This window comes from Poecilia formosa, unplaced genomic scaffold (assembly GCF_000485575.1).
Source record: "Poecilia formosa unplaced genomic scaffold, Poecilia_formosa-5.1.2 Scaffold191, whole genome shotgun sequence".
NCBI classification, from domain to species: Eukaryota; Metazoa; Chordata; class Actinopteri; order Cyprinodontiformes; family Poeciliidae; genus Poecilia; species Poecilia formosa.
Window position 1 is genome coordinate 697,050 of NW_006800130.1, and position 19,093 is coordinate 716,142.

At 39.4% G+C, this 19,093-nt stretch overlaps 2 protein-coding genes across 3 annotated transcripts in view; one reads left to right on the top strand and one right to left on the bottom strand.

Annotated features, from left to right (window-relative positions):
* st8sia2 (ST8 alpha-N-acetyl-neuraminide alpha-2,8-sialyltransferase 2) lies at positions 1 to 14,586 on the top strand. The gene is made up of 6 exons (XM_007566411.2): positions 1 to 486; positions 1,931 to 1,987; positions 3,505 to 3,639; positions 3,732 to 3,989; positions 5,753 to 6,046; positions 9,364 to 14,586. The coding sequence occupies exons 1-6, from the start codon at positions 389 to 391 to the stop codon at positions 9,668 to 9,670; spliced, it is 1,149 nt and encodes a 382-aa protein (XP_007566473.1). The 5' UTR covers positions 1 to 388; the 3' UTR covers positions 9,671 to 14,586.
* The window catches only part of fam174b (family with sequence similarity 174 member B), an 11,314-nt gene continuing 5,663 nt past the window's right edge, over positions 13,443 to 19,093 (bottom strand). Inside the window, exons 2-4 of one of the 2 annotated variants that reach the window (XM_007566416.2) lie at positions 17,715 to 18,370; positions 16,620 to 16,751; positions 13,443 to 15,748 (exon numbers count right to left, since the gene is read on the bottom strand). In XM_007566416.2, the coding sequence (XP_007566478.1) occupies positions 15,745 to 15,748; positions 16,620 to 16,751; positions 17,715 to 17,992 (414 nt within the window). In that variant the 5' untranslated portion in view covers positions 17,993 to 18,370 and the 3' untranslated portion in view covers positions 13,443 to 15,744. Of the gene's footprint in view, positions 15,749 to 16,585; positions 16,752 to 17,714; positions 18,371 to 19,093 lie in introns of those variants that run through there. The other variant, XM_007566414.2, reaches the window with a different exon arrangement.

The window sequence follows — 19,093 nt, forward strand, 5'->3', positions numbered from 1 at the left end:
TGGTCTCGCAGCTCCGGCTGAGAGCTGTGTAGGTGCACGCTTTCAAAGTTTCACTGGGGGAATTGAGACAACGGGAGACTGCAGCGGCACATCGCCCCGTCGGGACACAGAAGCGCATAACATCCGAGGAGGAAGAGGAAGATCGGAGGAGAGAGGAGGACCACGTCTCACTCAGGGGAGTGACCGATAAGAACAAAGAGAGAGAGAGAGAGAGAGAGAGAGAGAGAGAGAGGGAAAAATATGACAGAGCGCGTCCTGGGTTAACAGATGGGAACTAAAAGGAGGTGGATGTAACGCGGAGCTCGCTGGAAGGAAGGAAGGGAGGGAGGAAAGAAGGAGAGGAAGAGGGACTCCCGGGCCGGCGGCTGCAGCCCACCTCCCCTCAGCCATGCCGCCTGTATTCCGCTCTCTGCTGTTCGGCTTTCTAACGCTGCTGGTTGTGCTTTTGATAATTGATGATATTGCAGAAGTGGAAAAAGAAAGCGCGTAAGTAACCCGACGTAATTCATCCAATCAATGTATCCCCTCTGTATGTGTGTATGTGTATGTGTGTGTGCGTGTGTGTGTGTGTGTGTGTGTCTGTATGTGTGTGTGTGCCTATTGTTTGCAGCACGGCAGGTTAGATCTAATCTATCTGGGATGCATGGAGGAAGAATCAATGAGAGGAGAAAAGCGAGTGGTATTAGATGGGGGAGAATAAAACAACAACACCCACAAAGCGAGTTACTTTCATGAACTGACTGAAGTTTGGAGTTAAATTTTGAGCTTCCCCCTCTCTCCCCCCAGATTTGTAACAGTGGTGTGCAGCTGCTCCTACAGCAGCCTGCCTGCCTGCCTGATCGGGTCTCCAAGGATTTGGCTATTTGTCTTGCAGCATGCGGGATGTAGGATACATTTCCACTATACGAGTGTGCATAGAGGCTTTGAAACTGAGAAACTGCATGTGTACGGGCGAGTGTGTGTGTGTGTGTGTGTGTGTGTGTGTGTGTGTGTGTGTGTGTGTGTGTGTGTGTATGAGAGAGAGAGAGAGATATTGAGCAGGAAGGAAAACAAGACTGCAAAATATATATTATAAAATAACGTTTTCTTATTTTCTTTTCACTGTCAGATTTTGAAATTCTGAGCAATGCAGTCTAATCATTCCAGATCACATCCATGTTTTCCCGGCAAGAAATCTTTTTTTTTATTATTATTATTGTTTTTGTGGTAATAAATAATAATAATAATAATAATAATCCTTGCGCAACACTTGACCAAAAATTATTTATCCCTTTTACTTTTTGTGTGATATTTTCTATTCCTCACATTTTCTTTTCCCTTCAGCGAGAGCATTTCTTGTTTATAACATAATTACCCGGCTGTGGTTCATTTTGTAATGAGGTCACATTGGTCCGTGATTCACTGAGGGAGAAGAACCAGAACCAACTCTGCATAAATGCAGCTTAATAGTAGATCGTTTATAGGCCACCAGGACTGGAAAAAACGATCAGGGAGTTCATCACTCCTGCATTTTAGACTGATTCTGTCAGACTGACATGATTTTGTCAGACGTGATCAAGGTCATGGTTTTTCAGAAGTGCCTGATGGTGGAAAACCTGAGTGCACATGCTGCATATTTACAGTAAATGCACGATGGAGGATGTGTTTAGGGTCCCTGGAGAAAGCCTGTGCTCACTTCCCTGTGAAAAGAAAGCCTCCCCTCAACTCTAATAAGGCTCCATTAAGGCCAGATTTCTTCTTATTACATCAGCAAATGGGCTCACAGTGGGTTTCTCAAAGTGAAATGAAACCCAGAAGAGTTCTTTTCACCTTCACTCTCACTTCAGAAGCAGCAAATGCTGAGTACAGTCAAGACCTTGGATGTAAAAGTGTGAATATGAGCTGCCTGGAGTGAATTGTTATTCAGTCTGAATCTCTTTCCCACCCTCAGAAATATTGGGCTCACGAAGAAAACCAACATACACCAGCTCGTCCCAAAACCTCACAGGTCAGAAATCTTAACTTTTTACATTATTTCTCTTTACTTGAATGATGATGACTTACAACCAATGAAAACCCAAAATGTTGTTTCTTGGGAAATTTGAAGATTATATGAGGTCAATAAAATAGTTTTTTGTGCAGAAACATGTTGTAGCTAACAGAAAGTCAGGGTGAAAACTGACCAGCACCCACCACTATGAAAGTTAAGCCACAGAAGTTCATTACCAAAGAAGCTGACTACATGTCAGCATACCAGTGAAAGTTTAGTGGAAGGTAAAACGTGTGGTAGAAAAGGTGCACAAGCAGCAGAGACAACTGCAAGCTTGAGAGGTTTGTAAAGCAAAGTCAACTCATGTGTTCAGGATATATTCACAAAGCAAGAAGTGTAGTTGTAGACACACAGACATATCCAGAACATGGGCCACAATTATTACATTATTTGCATTACTGAACCACAGACAACAAAACATCTTTTTTGAGTCAAGGGAGAAAAATCATTTTTACTGTCGCATTTTCCATTTATCTATTTTGATATATTTAAATTTTATGAGAACCAGAATTTTAGGTTTTCATTTGCTAAGGATGATACCCACCAACATAAGAGCAAATAAGAGCTTGAATATGTGTTTCTCTTTTTGAACTGATTTAAATGATTTAATTTTTAAATGATATTCTAGTTTAATGAACTGCAGATGCTCACATACCTGTAGACCCCCAGCTGGGAGCCAAATGGTCTGTGTGTGTGTGTGCGTGTGTGTGTGTGCGCGCGCGCGTGTGCCTGATGTTTAAAAGTCCTTCGTAGCCTTTATAACACGGTGAGTCATTGACAGTGGGTGTGTCCTAAGTTTTTAAGGCAGCTGATAAAAATATCCAGCTATGTGTCACGCAGCACTCAATGAGATACCGTACATCTGCAGGAAGAATAATGCTGAATAAACTCTGCAGCGTTTCATACAGCAACACTTCAGTGTTAGTTACACAGCTGAATTAAAATCAATATCTCCACGAATGTGTTAGGGCCACATAAACTGACTGCTATCAATATACAGACATATTAAGACGATAAGTGGTAGAAATTCCAAGGATAAACTGAACAAATATGCTTGAACTTTATGAATCTCTTCAAAGGAGCTAAAAAAAACAACAACAAAAAAAACATACTGCATACCAGATATCCCGCGGTGGCAGCTTCTCTGAAAGTGATTGTGCTTCATTTAAATAAGGTCTATTTTAAACAAAACTATGACTACGGCTACTCATGGCACAACAAGAGAGAAAGAGCCTCAGATTTTGGGTTAATATTTCTGTACTCTATAAAAGCTATAAAACCAAAGCAAGACGGAGATTTCAAGAAAATACAGGGTACGCAAAACTATATTTTATCAATATTTAATGTTTTGTCCAACACGAAGACCTGTTTTGGGCCTGTGACGATAAAGAACAGCTGCATAATTTGGACAAAATAACCAGACTCAGTTATCAGACTTTTAAAGGTCATTGTTCTCCTTTCTTCCTTTAACTTAGAAAGGCGGCGGCACACACAGATCCGACTGCGACAACAGCAATCGCCAAATATCCTCATCCTCCAACCTGTAACTCCACCACCAAACACCCGTCAAACAGCTGGGCCTTTAACAAGACGCTCTCCAACCTCATCAGGTAGGTTCTGATCCCGCGTCACGACTTGCCTCTTCAAGGTCCACTGAGACTTTTGGTCTTTCAAGCAAGGCCTTGTTTTCTCCCATTCGCAGAAAGAATATCCTCAGATTCCTCGACCCAGAGAGAGACATCTCAATTCTAAAGGGCACGCTGAAGCCAGGAGACATCATCCACTACGTGTTTGATCGTCAAAGCACCACAAACATCTCGGAGAATCTCTATCGTCTGTTGCCAACCGCATCGCCGATGAAAAACCAGTATCACAGGCGTTGCGCCATCGTGGGGAACTCTGGGATCCTGCTGAACAGCAGCTGCGGACCAGAAATCGACTCTCATGATTTTGTTATCAGGTGGGTAGATCGTGATTTTTTGTGTGTGTTTTTTTTTAAATGGCATTAACTGAAATGTATCAACCCAAATTCTCAAATATGGATAAAATAGACTTGTCAAATAGTTTTCAGTCCTCCAGTAGCACAATGTGCTTCTCTGGGAAACACTTATGACTCTTTCTTGCTTCTTGCTCTGATTCCCAAACAGGGCTGTGTTTGTGAAGCCATCAGCCTGTTGTGTGTTTGTGTGATTTATGTATCACCATTCCCAGCTGCCCCTGGAAAAAAAAATACACCTGTTTTCAGCTTTGCTGCGATAGCAGATACAACAAAAAAAAAAAAAAGTGATCCTGGGCAGAGTTAGATCGGATCTAACGGAACATGCGGAGGTAGCGAAAAACTCCCTCTCATAAATCAGCCACTTTTAATGATGGTGCATAAATAGAGAAGCGAGAAGAATGACCGCTTCGGATTCTGAGTGCAGGTTTTCCGTGTGCAGAAACTGGCTCCGCTGCCTGTATATGTGTGCTGATGTGGAGGGGTCATGGTTACTCTCCAGCTGCATGATAATAATATCAAATCCCTGCGGTAATCACTGGCTGAAAGCGGCAAACAGGAAACGTGTCATTTTAAAGAGCTGAGGAATTTGGTTTGGCACTCACATGAGATCAGAAGATAATGTCTCAGCTAAATATAGGTCTCTGCCTTCGCTTGGTTTCCGCAAAGTAGGTTGATGGCGTTTGAGGTATCAGGTACAGAGCAGCAACAGTGTTTGCATACCAATTTCTCACTCAACAAGATGCCTGGTTGAATACTAAGTAGGCTTGAAACGGTACAAGACTACCTAAATGTTTGCTGTTAAAAATCATTTTATTTATTTAACATCTCTTGTTTTTGAATATTTCTGCATGAATCTTAATGCTTTTCCTACATGTTGATACGTTTTACAATTGCTAAATTGTAGAGTAAGAAGATGAAAACAAATCATAGATTGGTTAAATGGAAATAAATCAAAATTAAAATATTTGAACTGCGATAAGACGTCCAAAATCTCCACTTTAGGACTGTGAGAATATTTCCTATGGAAACCCTCCTCAGCCCACCGTGGTTAGGGTTACGATTGGATATCGACTGGAGAGCTTTGCGTAGTCATCTTGCATAGTTATGGTTACTTCGAAAACCTGCTTGCATTTGCAAAAGCAACTGACTCCTCAAAGCAGGCCCATCATGAGAAACATTGTACAAACCAAGATATGAAACCGTTTTATTTGAATCTAAATGATGTGAGCCTGTACGTGTCCGTTTACTTAGTCTTGCTTTTGATTTAATCTGGTCATTACTGCAGTTTCCTCGCTCCCTGTTGACGCGATGTAACGTTTCCCGCTGTCGGACTCGACTGCACACAGACACGCACAGAAACATTTATGCACAAATGACTACCTTGTGTCAGTTTTTGCCACAGCAGGTGTCACCTGGAGCACATTTTGCTATGATTGCACACCACGGAAATCAAAAGGTGAGAAAAACACCAGCCTCAGAGTTGTGGCTAGCAGCTACGACTAATTACATCATTTACCCACTGAGATAATAACCAGTTTAGAGTTCTGGCATTTTCCTCAGAGAAGACGCTAGCTTGTTTGCTCTTCTGGAGCACAAATTGGAGGGAAATGAGCAAAAAAAACAATAAAAATAAAAAACAAGATTTCACTATAACCTTGAAAAGCTTTTTGAGTCTGATTCCATTTACAGTTGAAGAGAATCAGCTTTTTGTTTCTTGTTTTAAGGTGCAACCTGGCCCCCGTGGAGGAGTATTCTCAGGACGTGGGCCGGCGGACCAACCTGGTGACCATGAACCCCTCGGTGGTGCAGCGAGCCTTCCAGGACCTGGTCAGCGACGAGTGGAAGGATCGCTTCCTGCAGCGCCTGCAGAACCTCAGTGGCAGCGTGCTGTGGATCCCGGCTTTCATGGCGAAGGGCGGGGAGGAGCGTGTGGAGTGGGCCCTCCGCCTCATCCTGGTGCATACTGTGGACGTGCGCACGGCGTTCCCGTCGCTGCGTCTGCTCCACGCTGTCCGAGGGTAAGATGAGATGCGAGCACAGCTGCTGCATTTCGCGGGAGCACCTGTGAGCAGCATAATCAGGGGTGTTGGCAAACTCTTAATCTGCTGGCCCAGGTGGCTATTTTTAAGCTTACAGCTCATCATCAGAGACACTCAGCGAGGAAGCCGTCTCTTTTCTTTATCTTGGCTCCAACTCCTCTGGTTATACTTGTTTCCTATGAAATCAGTCTTTTGTTTGTCGTTGTTAACGTCCCTGTTGTTCAAAGACGTTTGACATTTGGAGGGACGCTTATTTTCTCTGCCGTTGAAGAAATTGATTTTCCCACTTATGGTGCGTTTCAATCCGGAACTCGCAGACAAAACCTGTCATTTGGAACATTTTTTTTTTTTACCATCACCACTAATTTAACTCACAAAAATATTCAAATTATTTTCTCATGTCACAACCATAAACCGGCGTATATTTTAACGGGATTATATGCAATAGAAAGGTGCAGTATTGTGAAACATAAAGAAAATAATTCATGATTTAAAGTTTTTTTTTTTAGTTTTTTTTTTTACATTGAATATCTGAAAAGTGTGGCATTCATGTGTACACACCCTTCATTTTCGCCACGCTAACAGCTGTACACCTACAGCTGGCAAACTCGCCCACATGCTCAACACAAACGCAGTTATTTCCAAACAAACGCTCACCCAGCTCATACACACACCGACACCAGTAATCCAAACGGTCGAAGGTCATACAAACACAGGTTACTATTACAGAACTGAGGTTGAAATGTTGGATGCAGATTTGATGTAATTTTGTGTTAAGATCTCAGTTTTGTTGTGGCACATGTAGGTGACCAGCTTCACTATGTGGCATACCTGCAATCCTAGACAAGACACATGGAAAATAAACAGAAATACTCCAAATGTCTAATTCCCCTGAAGCAATAATACGTTAGATTTAGTGACACCCAGTGGTCAAATAACAGATGGCAGCTAACTGAATATCCATCAAATCTGTACTGCTTTTCTGTTAAAATCTCCAATACATCCTCAAGAGCCACAACTAGGTTTGTCACAAACATACATCTTGGCAGACGGCACAATTACAAACCTCTATCAAGGTGGAGGAGTTTGTCCAACCTATCATGAAAGTCCAGTGTACGGAAAATGCTTTCAGCGTTGCACATTTTCACTCATAACCTCAAAGTCTTGATTGATAAAAGCTTAAGCTTGAAAGATTCAATCTGGGCAGTCTAAGTCAAAGCATAAATACGCGCCTTGCCGTGTGAAAGTTGGGTCAGGTTTTGTGAAATGTGGGCTGAAGCGCAGCGCCGGTGATTTCCACAGAGGCAAAGCGCTCGGATGCTCTGACTTTATCTTGGTGGAAAAAAACAGCAGGATGCAGTGGGTCCTGTCGTCACTGGGAGATTGCCAGGCAACCGGCAAGAGATGCGGGATGAAAGCTTTTGACAGAAAGACCTCATGTTGTCTGTCCAGTTCTCACCGAGGAAGCAAGCAGCAGACAGTTGGCTTTTCACGTTCCTGTTTCACTGAGCTGCAGCTGTAATCCGTTTTTCAGCCATATTGATTTGTGTTTGTGTATGTGTTGCTTCTAAAAAGATTAGTTTTAAGTTATTAATAAATTTGTGTTTTTTCTGTTAGCAGTAGCTTTCAGAGGGATTAGGATGAACCTTTTAAATCCAGTTAAGCTTATCTATTAGCCCATCAATTTAATCAATTAATTCATAGCTGCCATTTGAGTGCAGACCCTTTTTTCTACACGTTTGTTTCCTGGAGAGCTGTAAAATGCATCCGTCAGTCTTTCCAGGCTTTAACCAAAATCCCCCTCAGCAATTGTTTTCTTCCGCTCTTGGCTCTTTTATTCGGCAAGACTCTGCTCTGAATCAATCCAGCCTTGTTAAATGCCTTACCTTCTCTGCTGGTCAGTGACCAAATGATGCCATTTTGTCTGCTCCAACTAACTCTCTGTATTGCAAAAGCATAAAAAAATTTTAAAAAAATAAAAAACACAAGCTGGGGCTTTCTGCTCCGTGCTCTTGCAGCAAAATTAATTTTTTGCTGCAACATTTGGCCTCCTCACAGCTCAGTATTAAAATGAGTTGCTGTTAACTTCACCAATTTGTTCACTAAAAGTCAATTTTTCTGAGTTATTATGGTGCAAAAGCAATTAACTAACATTTTAAAATTGTGTGGAGAGACTTCTGGGAGAGCTTAAGAGGGCAATGACGGCATCAAGGCGAGAAGAATGGGCTTTTTCATTTAAAGAAGGGAAAATGAAGGTAAAGGTCACGAGACCTTCTGTCGTTAAAGCTGCTGCCGCAGAGGGAAGGACGTAGAATATCACTATCAGAGTGAAGCTCGTCTAATGATGGAATCAGCAGTGGCGCAAAACACTTCCAATGTTTGTTATTTTATAGAGAAAAGAAATGCAAACAAAAAAATGTTTGAATTACAAATTATTAATTGAAATCACCTCAGAATTCCCCTTTAATAACTCACCATCTGCACTAATGAAATTCATTAGGCATTACTTCAGGCTTGTTAAAAACAATACACGTCACTTTCCAAAGGTCTGAAATAAACCCGAAAAGCCTTGTCTCGAGTTTAAAACAAAGTCTCTTCTACATGGAAGACAGAGAGCTGCAGCAGCCGAAACGGTCTCTATTTTGAGAGTCCGAAGGCTCAATAGCAACAAACTCACAGTTGCAGTGAGCGAGCCAGCGGGGGAAAACCCAGACTCTTCATATGAGTGATGTACAAACGTTTTACCACTTGAACTAAAACCTTCAAGTTTATTGTGGATTCTTTAACTGCTTAAATATAAACCAGGCTCACAATATTTCAATGGGCATCTTAGAAAATACCTTCTTTCCGTAGCCAAGCTTAAAGAACAAGTGTACCAAAATGACTGAAGGTTTGTGGTCTAATTTGTCATGCAAAAAACATCGTTTATGAAAGCTAAAGGCTTTATGAGGTACATAAGTGTTTTTATTTAAATGTTTTAATTTGTCTGCAGACATGAAATCACAGATGTTCAAAAAACAAGCATGTGTGTTGAGTTTCATTAGGATTTTTTATTTATTTTTTTATTGGAACATCCCTTGTTAAAAGAAAAAGATAAAGGCTTAAAATACTGTAAGTTTTAGCAGTTAAACCTTTTACCTTTAAATTTATCTTAACATCCATGGAGCAGCAATTACAAATATCAAAATGTAAGTTTGGAGACCTTTGTGCTAACTTTCAAGCAGATAAGTTAAACTCGAATGAATGCTCCGTTTTCCCTTTTGCTTCCTGCAACTAACGGCCGCTCATGTCAACAGGTACTGGCTCACCAACAACGTCCACATCAAGCGTCCCACCACCGGCCTCCTCATGTACACGATGGCCACCCGCTTCTGTGAGGAGATCCACCTCTACGGCTTCTGGCCATTTCCTCTCGGCCCCCAGGGCAGGCCAGTCAAATACCACTACTACGATACTCTGAAGTACGAGTACACGTCCAGCTCCAGTCCTCACACCATGCCCCTGGAGTTCAGGACCTTGAGCACTTTGCACAGACAGGGGGCGCTGCGGCTCCACACGGGAAGCTGTGATCTGGACCGAGGAGCACAGAAAGGTCTCAGCTGAAGCCATGATTCTGACTGGGCGAAATGTTATTCTTGTTAACTGTTTTTTTTCTGATAAAACTTGAAGGAAGAATTGAATGGGAACACTTGTCAATTACAGCCTTTTGTATTGGCTCGTTAAGCGTATTTTACCTTTAATGAGATTTCTATGGCAACCGATATCTCTTGGGGGTTTATTTGTGAGCTTCCACAAAATTCAGCAGATGGTTTGTGTTTTATACCTGGGGCTTCGGGTTCGGAGAAGACACGAAAATGGCCTATTTTCCTGCTGTTTCCAAGAAAAATGACTCTAATTCCATTTTAAAGTCAACTGTTTGTATTGTAACACAGCAGGTACCTGTACACACAGGGAAAATCTGTCACTTGTACCCTGCGGAGCTGAATTTATACAATACTGTTTGTAAAATAGATATTTAAAAAAAATGAAAGCAGAGCATGACAGAATTACTAAGAGGTCATTTTAATACCAAGTAGTTCATAATCTGATGGGCTCCATTAAATCTGTGATCTTAACTCCGGCATGTTCGCCGCATGACGAGTGGCTGCTGGTGGCTCATGCAATGTCTCGTTGGGCCACAAGATGGAAGCACTGAATAATCAGGGACAAGAGTGTACAAAGTTCCAATCTGAGCTGCTTTGTTTCTATCATTCTTAAAGAACTGAATTGACTTTAAGTTTCTTTTTTGTGCTTTTCTAACTTCACATAAAGCACCTTAGATTCCAGTGACCCCCAGTGAACTGGAGCCGACATTTGACGAGGTTGCCTTGAGAACCAAATGACTGAATGGAAGCATGCGGTGTTGTGTGCACCGCCCGTGAGGATAAAGTAGCTGTGTGCCAGCTGTTCACATATGAATGTTTGCTCGGCCAGCACTAAACTCATTTTGCAGAGTTCCCATTGAAGTTTCTGCACTGGACATGTGAGATATGCGTGTACAGGAAGTTGTTTGCAGTTAGGAAGGGAGCGCTTAGCATTTTAAAAATGAATGTATCGGTGACTTTCTGACAGTAAGTGAACCACAAGAATGTGCTTTAAATTAATCTGTAACTGGAGATGTTCAGTGCAATAACACTCAAACAAGGTAGAGCATTGTGATCTTGAGGTAGTGTGTTTTTTTTTTTAAATGGATGTGACTTTTTCTTGTATAGGGACTTTTGATTAATATTAAACCAGTATTTATAGAGGATGGTAGATTTATTAGCATATTTAATTGTAGCTGACACTGTTCTGTGCCTATAATCAAAAAAATGCCAATGTATTAAAAGGACCACCTACCTACATGTTTGTAAATACAAAGTTTCAGGATTCATGGCAGAAAAGGTCTTACATACAGCTTTGGCCAGAAGCTAACAGAAACTGATAGTTTCCAAGAATGTCAGATTATTATTATTTAAACAGTTCTTTTCAGGGTGGAGTGATTATACATCATCCAACTATGATAACATATAATTAGGTCCACAAATTATTTTGTTTATGGATTTTATCTAATGGATACATGGTCATAAGTATACACACTGGCTCAAATATATGTATGTATATACACCCACTACTATATCAATAATAGCCCACCAATCTGAAATCCCAACAAGGTACTGAATGACCAAATTCCTTTTTTCTTTTTTTTTAGCCATCAGGAAACGTCTACAGTAGCTTAGCAGAAATAAGAATTTGTTTATCTAACAAATTTTGAATTGTTAGATAAACAATTTGGAACTGTTTATCTAACACTAATCAAATCTAAAACAAGTTAAATTTTAAATCAATTAATTGGCTGAAGTTTAAGACATTCCATAAGCTTAATTTTAGCCAATTTTACTCATTCCAATACCAGTTTTGATGTGTGCTTGGACACTGTAGTAGTCGTGTACATGAGCGTCCACGTTTTTACCAATTATAGTTGGTGATTTGACGTTAATTTCCCTTATTCTGATTGAAAAGAATTCATAGTAAAGTGGTGTGCAAAAAATCTTTTGTCTTTTAGACCTTATCAAAATTGTGTCGTATAAATGTTTCACCCTGCAAAAGGAGCTCTTTAAATAAATCATTAATAGTCCAGAATTAATGGAAATTAAGACCAATGTGAGGGATGTACACTCCCCACTGCATCTATAATCGTCTTGAGATTTCTGCAAAGAAGTAAACAGACTGTATACACACAAATACGCAAAAAAGTTCTGACTTGAGGGCTGACACGTTCTTTACGTCACTAAGTATTTATTGTAATGGCAGTAAAGCCAAAACAACATTTTGTGGCTTGATTAATACTTTTGTACTTCCCCTGATGTTCCGCTTCTGCGAAAGGTTTCTAGGAGCTGTTTTTTTGTATTCCTGGTAATCAATTTGTGTATTTTGCTGCAACAAAAATGCTCCCATTAAAAAGAATTAGCGGAAGCATCTGAAATATTCCAGGATCTTCTCTGCAGCCCAACAAGATGCCTCTCATGCGCTAGCAGTCATGTGATTTTTTTCACCGTAAAAAAACAGTTTTTTAAAGGGTTTTTTTGACAAGATGCGACTGCTCGCTCGCATGTTGGCCTTATTACCCCGCCAATTAAGTTAAGAATAGACATGAAAGTTGCACCAGAGACGTCAGCAGACTGGAGCAATGAAAGGTTTATTTGTGAGAGGCTGTCTGAGGTTGGCAAATATAGAAACATTCTGTGACCAATGCCATTAGGGTTAATTAACCCAGAATCTGCAGCTTGCCACAGTTTGAACACTTTCTAACATTTTGCTCTTCCTTGAATGATGTGGAGATTCTGTTTTGTTACTTCTTCCATCATGTACAGTGTCTGTCATTTTGTACTACTGTGTGAATCTCAGCAAATATTGTCTTTTGCATGGTCGTCTTGCCTCGTGCGCATTTTAATCTTTGTAATCTATTTAGTAGGACTCATGGACACTTGGACTGCTCAGTTGTGACAGTGTGAATGTAACAAAAGATCCAGACTAGGAAATATTTGAGCCTCTCTCCCTTTAAAGAGTCAACACTTCAAAAAAGGTTTTATTCCAGTAGTGTTGTAAAGACATGGAAACTGAGGAAACCGACCGTTTTACACACAACATCTGTGTCAAACTTGTTTTCCAGAAACTTATAAAACTATTTAAACAGCTTTTTTTTTTAAAGTCTTCACAGCCACAACTGATTTGTTTTAACAAGAGTAACTTTGTGTAGCAGATGACTCAAAACTAATAAATGTCTATAATTAAGATCTCTGCATGAGGAGGATTTTTCCACAGTTTTACACACATGATATATATGAAAAAGAAAAGACTATGTGACAATAGCAGTGGTATAAGCCTGAGAGAAATTTAGCGTTTTGCCAGATTTCTGGTCATAGAGGAGAAGAGCATGATTCAAAACTAAAAAAATAAAAATAAAAAATGCCAACATATGAAGTGGTCATGCACATTGTTGGAAAACAAGAAATTATAATATGCAGTTTACAAAAGATAGACTAAAGAAGACATTCAGCATAGTTCTGCATACATTTTTGGTCCTATGTGGATTAAGACGGATTAAATTTTCTCTGAACATGTCAACAATTTTCTTGAAGGGAAAATAAATAAGATTAGAGCTGGTCTAAGCAGAATTTGATATTTGATTTAGGCTCCTCATTCCAGTTCACTTTATTTAACTAAATAAATTGTGGAAGAAGGAACAGCAACATTAAACTTTGACTTAAGATAATTATCAAACTACTATTTTTCTTTATGTAATTATTTCAATCCTGAAGAAATGTAACTTCAAAAATAAGCTCTTTTTTTTCAAACTCTCAAAAGGTTTTAGCATTTAAACCAAGGCTTCATCCAAATAAAACATTTGCTTAGATCTAGGATTTATGTCAAAGTCAAGTTGAGGGCTTTGTTGTTGCCAACTGAAAGAGCAGTGGGAAACCAGTTGTGATCCTGTAGCTTCTATTACCAGCATAAATCTCCATTCGAAGCATTCAAACACTAACTATATGTTGGCAATTAGAAGTTGTACCCTCCAACCAAACAGTTTATACCTGCAATTTTTACTATATCTCATATGCATGGCAGCCATATTGGATATTGAAAATCTAGTTTTGAGATCAATTTACACTTCAGAGGGCCCCCTACTGGTTTGGGAGCAGCTAAGCAGAAGCTGAGTCTCGATTGCCAAAGGCTGGCTCTGGTGTTCTTTGTATTAGACCAAAATTCTGAAGTGGTGCAGTTATGTTAGACGTAAAATGTTGGTGGCTGAGTGGTGTGCTATCAAGTAACAGCTTGAAATAATACAGAAGGTCACCTACACTCACGTCAGCTGTAGAAACTTATCCAGAGTCAGTCTCGTTGAATATTGTGCAAAGAGGAGAAAGACTTTTGGTGGATTTTGCACATTTGGATTAAACTTATACAATGATTTTAGCTCGAGGAGGTTACTTGTTAAAGGTGTATTTTTGTTTCTAAAAACATTTTGGACAAATGGAAATTTTATAAGCAAGTGTAGCTAGCAGCTTCAGCTGGTTTGTGTTTCTGTAAGCTGTAACTGATCGAACAGCACATTAATTATGGACGACAACAAACCCATCGCATTAAACTCAAGTAATAGCTAACAAACGAGGGAGACACTTCATTTTTGACCAGATATTTGCAGCGCCCTTTATAATTATCAGTGAAGCCTTAAAACAAAGTCATATTTTCTTGCAGTAGCATAATCTCGAACCCACTGAGGGGAAAAAAATAAAACATCATGTAGGAATTTGTCCACTTATGAAAATCAAAACCCATTTGCCTGATTTGAAACGTATGCTGTCTTGTCTTTCTCATCATGAGGAAAATTAAACCCATGTTCCATCATATTTACACCCAACTGAAGCTTAACGTTTCTGATAACCAATTAAAAGTTCCACTCTGATTGATTTTAAGTCACATATGGCACAAGACCCATTATTTTAAAAAAGGGGCGCCAGCTGATTGGCTTTAATCGTGTGCCTTGTGTGATGTCTCTGACCCAAATACATAAAGAAGAATTAGCAGCTTTTTAATTTTGTGAAATTCTGCAAGGGAGATCCATAGCTACTCTGTAGTGCTGTGAATTTTACTCTCAGTACATTTAACGTTTTTTTTTCCTAAATTATTAAAGTATACTCAAACTGAAGAATTTTAGTTTGAGGGGATTTTTATTTTCTAAAGTGATTATTATGCTGCTGCAGTACAAGATCCAATCATTTTCAGGCTTTTTTTTTTTGCACTCTTAACACAAGCGGAGATAACCTTTTTTGCAATCTTATACTAAACATGACAGATTTTAGGGTCCTAAAGAAAACTTCATCTTGTTTTGGCTCTGTAACACTGGCGACATGTTGTCATGGTGTTTAATCGCTGAACCTGCTGCTTTTCCCGCACGCTTAATGACATCGTACTCCATTCACATTTATAGCAAACAGATTTAAAGAGACATCCTGAGAGTATTGACAACACTGACAGACATCAGCTTCATAGCAGCAAAATAAAACTGAATCTGAAACAACACAAACACTGCAGGCAGAAAAGTTAGTAAGCTTTTAACAGTAAATATGCACAATAAAGTGGTTAGTTGGTATAAATAAATGTGATACTAAAACTCACAAGATTCGTATGAGGTTTATAGACAAAACAACTATCCTGCCTTATATTTTGTGCTTCTGATCTTTTTAAAACGTTCACTGATAATTAATAAACTTTTCCTCCAGTTACAGTAAGCCATGCTGAAAAACGTTGGTTCCTTCGGCCTCCACCTATAGTTTAACATATCGTAGTTCAGGTTTTAAAAAGAACGTCCAAGGATTTAATTCTAAATTAAGAATTTTGTTTGTCCAGACCACCTAAAGCTTGGTGGATATGTGACGTGTCTTATTTTAGAAACACTGAGCAAGTTATCGAGATAGTGCGATAGAATCCTTGCACGACAGCAGACAAATGACATCTGTTCATTTCCAACGCAGGTAAAACACGAGTAAATCGCTGGCGTGACGACACTTGGATGGCAAAATCGCTGAAGTTTAGTTGAGGTGAAGGAAAAACAAAAAAAAAAGAGTTACCAAAACAACAGTTGTCCGACGTGGGATTCACCTGAAATGAGAGGAGAAACTGTTCTTACTCTGAGAGGTTTGATTCATTGTAACACATGAACACATGATGAGAAGGAAGTAGGCTCCCGTCTGATTTGGAAGTCAGGAATGTCAGGTAAACAGGACGTCATATCTTCCTTTAAGGAAGTGAATTTGTGTGTGCTAGCTGAGGAACAATTGAAAGTGCGGAAGGGTGAAGCCTAAAGTCAACAGCAGAGCTGAACCAAAACTTCAGAAGAAGCATGTTTATTTGAGTGCATGTTAAAAAGCGCTGACTTTAATGGTTGCCGGGGGTTATATTACTTTTCCAAATGTCCTCTGCGTAATTAAAATGATCCAGAGTAACAAAAGGAGGCGGTAGAGGTGTTTCGGTATGCCAGGAATTTTATCTGCAAACTTTCACAGTCAAAGCAGAAGTACGAGTTGCTTTACATGTAGGCAAACTCCACCTTATACAGTGATAAGACAAGAGAATTATTAGTAAAAAGTAAGTAAGTGCAAAAAGTAATACAGCTTCAGTTTGTTCTGGGTTTGTCTTCAGGTTTACTTTGTAGGAGGAGCATGATGTGGGTTTTTTTTGTTGCGGGGGGTGGGGGGGCATTCTCACATTTCTGTTGGGGAAAAAAAGATTGTGACTTCTAAAACTCCTCAGTTGTGACGAACTTTTCTTTCATTGTTTCATTGTTTATTCGTTTACTTAAATTAGCAGAACAACTCACTTAGCTTTGCATGACTTCAGAAAATTGCTAATTTGTACTTACTGAAACTTGGGGTGTGCATTTAAAAGCTAGAGAATTTTTATGCTTAGTTTTTTTTTTTTTTTTTTTAATGTTGAAACAATGCATGTGTCCTATCATCTGCACGGAACCGACCTGTATTTGACATCAAAGAGGGTCGAGTCATCTTCGTCGTCATTCTCCTCGTTCAGAGGGGCCATCTCCACCCGCTCCGCCGGGGTGGTAATGATGTCGTACTTTCTCGTTTTCCTGATTTTTCGGCCAGACCTGTGATAGAAAACATGTGAGAAGAACTTAGAGCACTAAAGTTAGTCAGAGCATCTGTTTATATAAAACCAGATAATCACCTTCTTACCCAACCATACAGTTTCCTAAGCCGGCGTTAGGAAATTGTAGTAGCAAGTTATGAACCAAAAAAAAAAAATCAATTGACCTTTTTAAGAAATTTGATCCTATCAAGGTATAGAGCGGTACAGTTTTAAAACTGCTTAAAATTTGATTCATCCTGTTCTGTGGAGCATTTAGGCTTTAGACTTTAGAGTTGTCTGTATGTTTTAGTATCTCTGGTGTTCATCTCAAAATTTTTTTTGTTTGTTTACTTATAGTTTGATCACTTTTATTGTGCCTTTGAGAATTTATCTGTTCTTAACCTCTGCAGAGCTCTTTTATTTGTCTTACACTCATCGAAAACTCCAAATTAAGATTGGCTGCCTGACTGATTAAAGTAAACTGCCTGCTGCAGGATCTAACCAGCTTAATATCAGTCTGTTATTCTTATATTAATGCAGAACCACACAAATCTATATTGTCTGCAATATGAAATTGGAAAATTTCATATTATTCAATGTTTATTACATATTTTTGTTCATTTGTATGTAAAGAAAAAACTATTTATTGATTGCAGTTTTATGCTTTAACTTTAATTACCAATTTTATGTTGTGTTTTATTACTTTAGAAGAGTTTTTCCTTTATTACTGTTTAAATAATATAGTGCAAATATCCTAATGACTAAAAACGCACACATGAATTTGTAAGAGCTGCATGTTAGGCAACAGTTTTCTCTATTACATGACAAACAGTTCTCTGTCATGCTTTTCTTTTGATTTAACAATTGATTTAAAACTCCTTCAGTTCCTCATCTACATTATATCCAGAGAATATAAAACAGTCACAACAATACCAGGTTATCACAGTGTAAACAATCACTCTAAGCCTTGGGAGAAGCCTACCTTATCACTTTGATGACCAGGCATGTGATGAGGACAGCTGTCAACACACAGATGAAAATAACGACGTTTTTCAGAGTTGGCAGGTAAGTCATCAGAGGTGAGATCCGGGATCCCACGGCACCGTGCGTGTCGTTTTTACTCGTCAGTTCATCGTGACCGAGGATGATGGACGTGGATGTTGAATTCTGCGTCGCAGATGAAGAATTCGGCGGTTCGCCACTGATCAGACAGAGAGCCGCCGCAATAAAAGTTAAAGCAAGACTGTGCGTCACAAACATGCTGCCGAAATGATTAATATTTATATGGGTAGCAGAGGCTTCAATAGTTTGTTTTTTTTCCCCCCCAAGCAGCAGCTGCTACATTATACACTCATCAGATATCTATATACACCAAAACGCGCAAGGTGAGACGCAAAAATCCATTTGTGCGTAGGTCCAGGCTTCTTTTTCAGTCGTAACTTGCATGAGCTACCGGAAGGTGTCTTCCTGTAGGTGAGTTATAGCAAATCCCTTCTCGAACTGCGAGGAGAGATGAGGGGATTATCCGCCTCCGGAAGAGCTCTGCGGGCTGGCCCTCTGCTCCCGGTGCTGAAGAGGAGAGTTATGAGGGCTGGTGCTGCCTTCAGGTCAGTCATGTACATCCCAACTCCTGCTGAGCTGTTGCCACACAGAGCAGAGATTTGGTTGATTTAAAACCTAAAGCAACAAATAACACTTGGACATTTCTATATTTACAAAAGGCTGAATGCTTTTACGAAAACATTTCTTAAAATATTACCTGGATTTCCCCATTTTGGATCAAACCTGACACAATGATACACTAAATCATTATTTTCCAACTTTTCCCACTCCAAATGTTCTTTCAAGCTTAAAATACTCAAACTACAACAAAACTTTCTTAAAACTGTTCGCATAAGTATTATTCATCTGCAGATGAGAATCTGAAATAGAGCTGTTGTCATGTCTTTCAAAGCAGTTGATCCTGATACAAACCAAGAGATTAATGTTTGGTTTTTGCGCTTTCCCTGTCATCTTGCTTTATGTGTGGTGACAAGATAAATGTTTAGTCTTCAACCAGCCGTAATTTCTGATTGATAAAATAAACAGGTCTCTGTAACATGCCATGTTAATAGTTTGGGTAAACAGATAGGTGCAGATTACCAATTATAAATTCCAACAAACTTTATTCAACTGAAAGAAGTAAGTTATATTAATTTCAAATGGATTCTGGGGGACATCTAAAATAATTTCAGCAGCATTTTGTTAAAAAAAGTGTGGTTCCTCCCACTTGAACAAACAAAAGCAATGTTTTCAACAAACAAACAAACAAACAAACAAACAAACAAACAAAACAAATATATATATATATATATATATATA

Bases quoted from the DNA above. Each gene is read 5' to 3' on its own strand.
- st8sia2 (XM_007566411.2), top strand. From the start codon at position 389: ATGCCGCCTGTATTCCGCTCTCTGCTGTTCGGCTTTCTAACGCTGCTG. The intron at 1,988-3,504 runs GTCAGAAATCTT...CCTTTAACTTAG, and splicing joins CTCGTCCCAAAACCTCACAG to AAAGGCGGCGGCACACACAG. The intron at 6,047-9,363 runs GTAAGATGAGAT...TCATGTCAACAG, and splicing joins CTGCTCCACGCTGTCCGAGG to GTACTGGCTCACCAACAACG.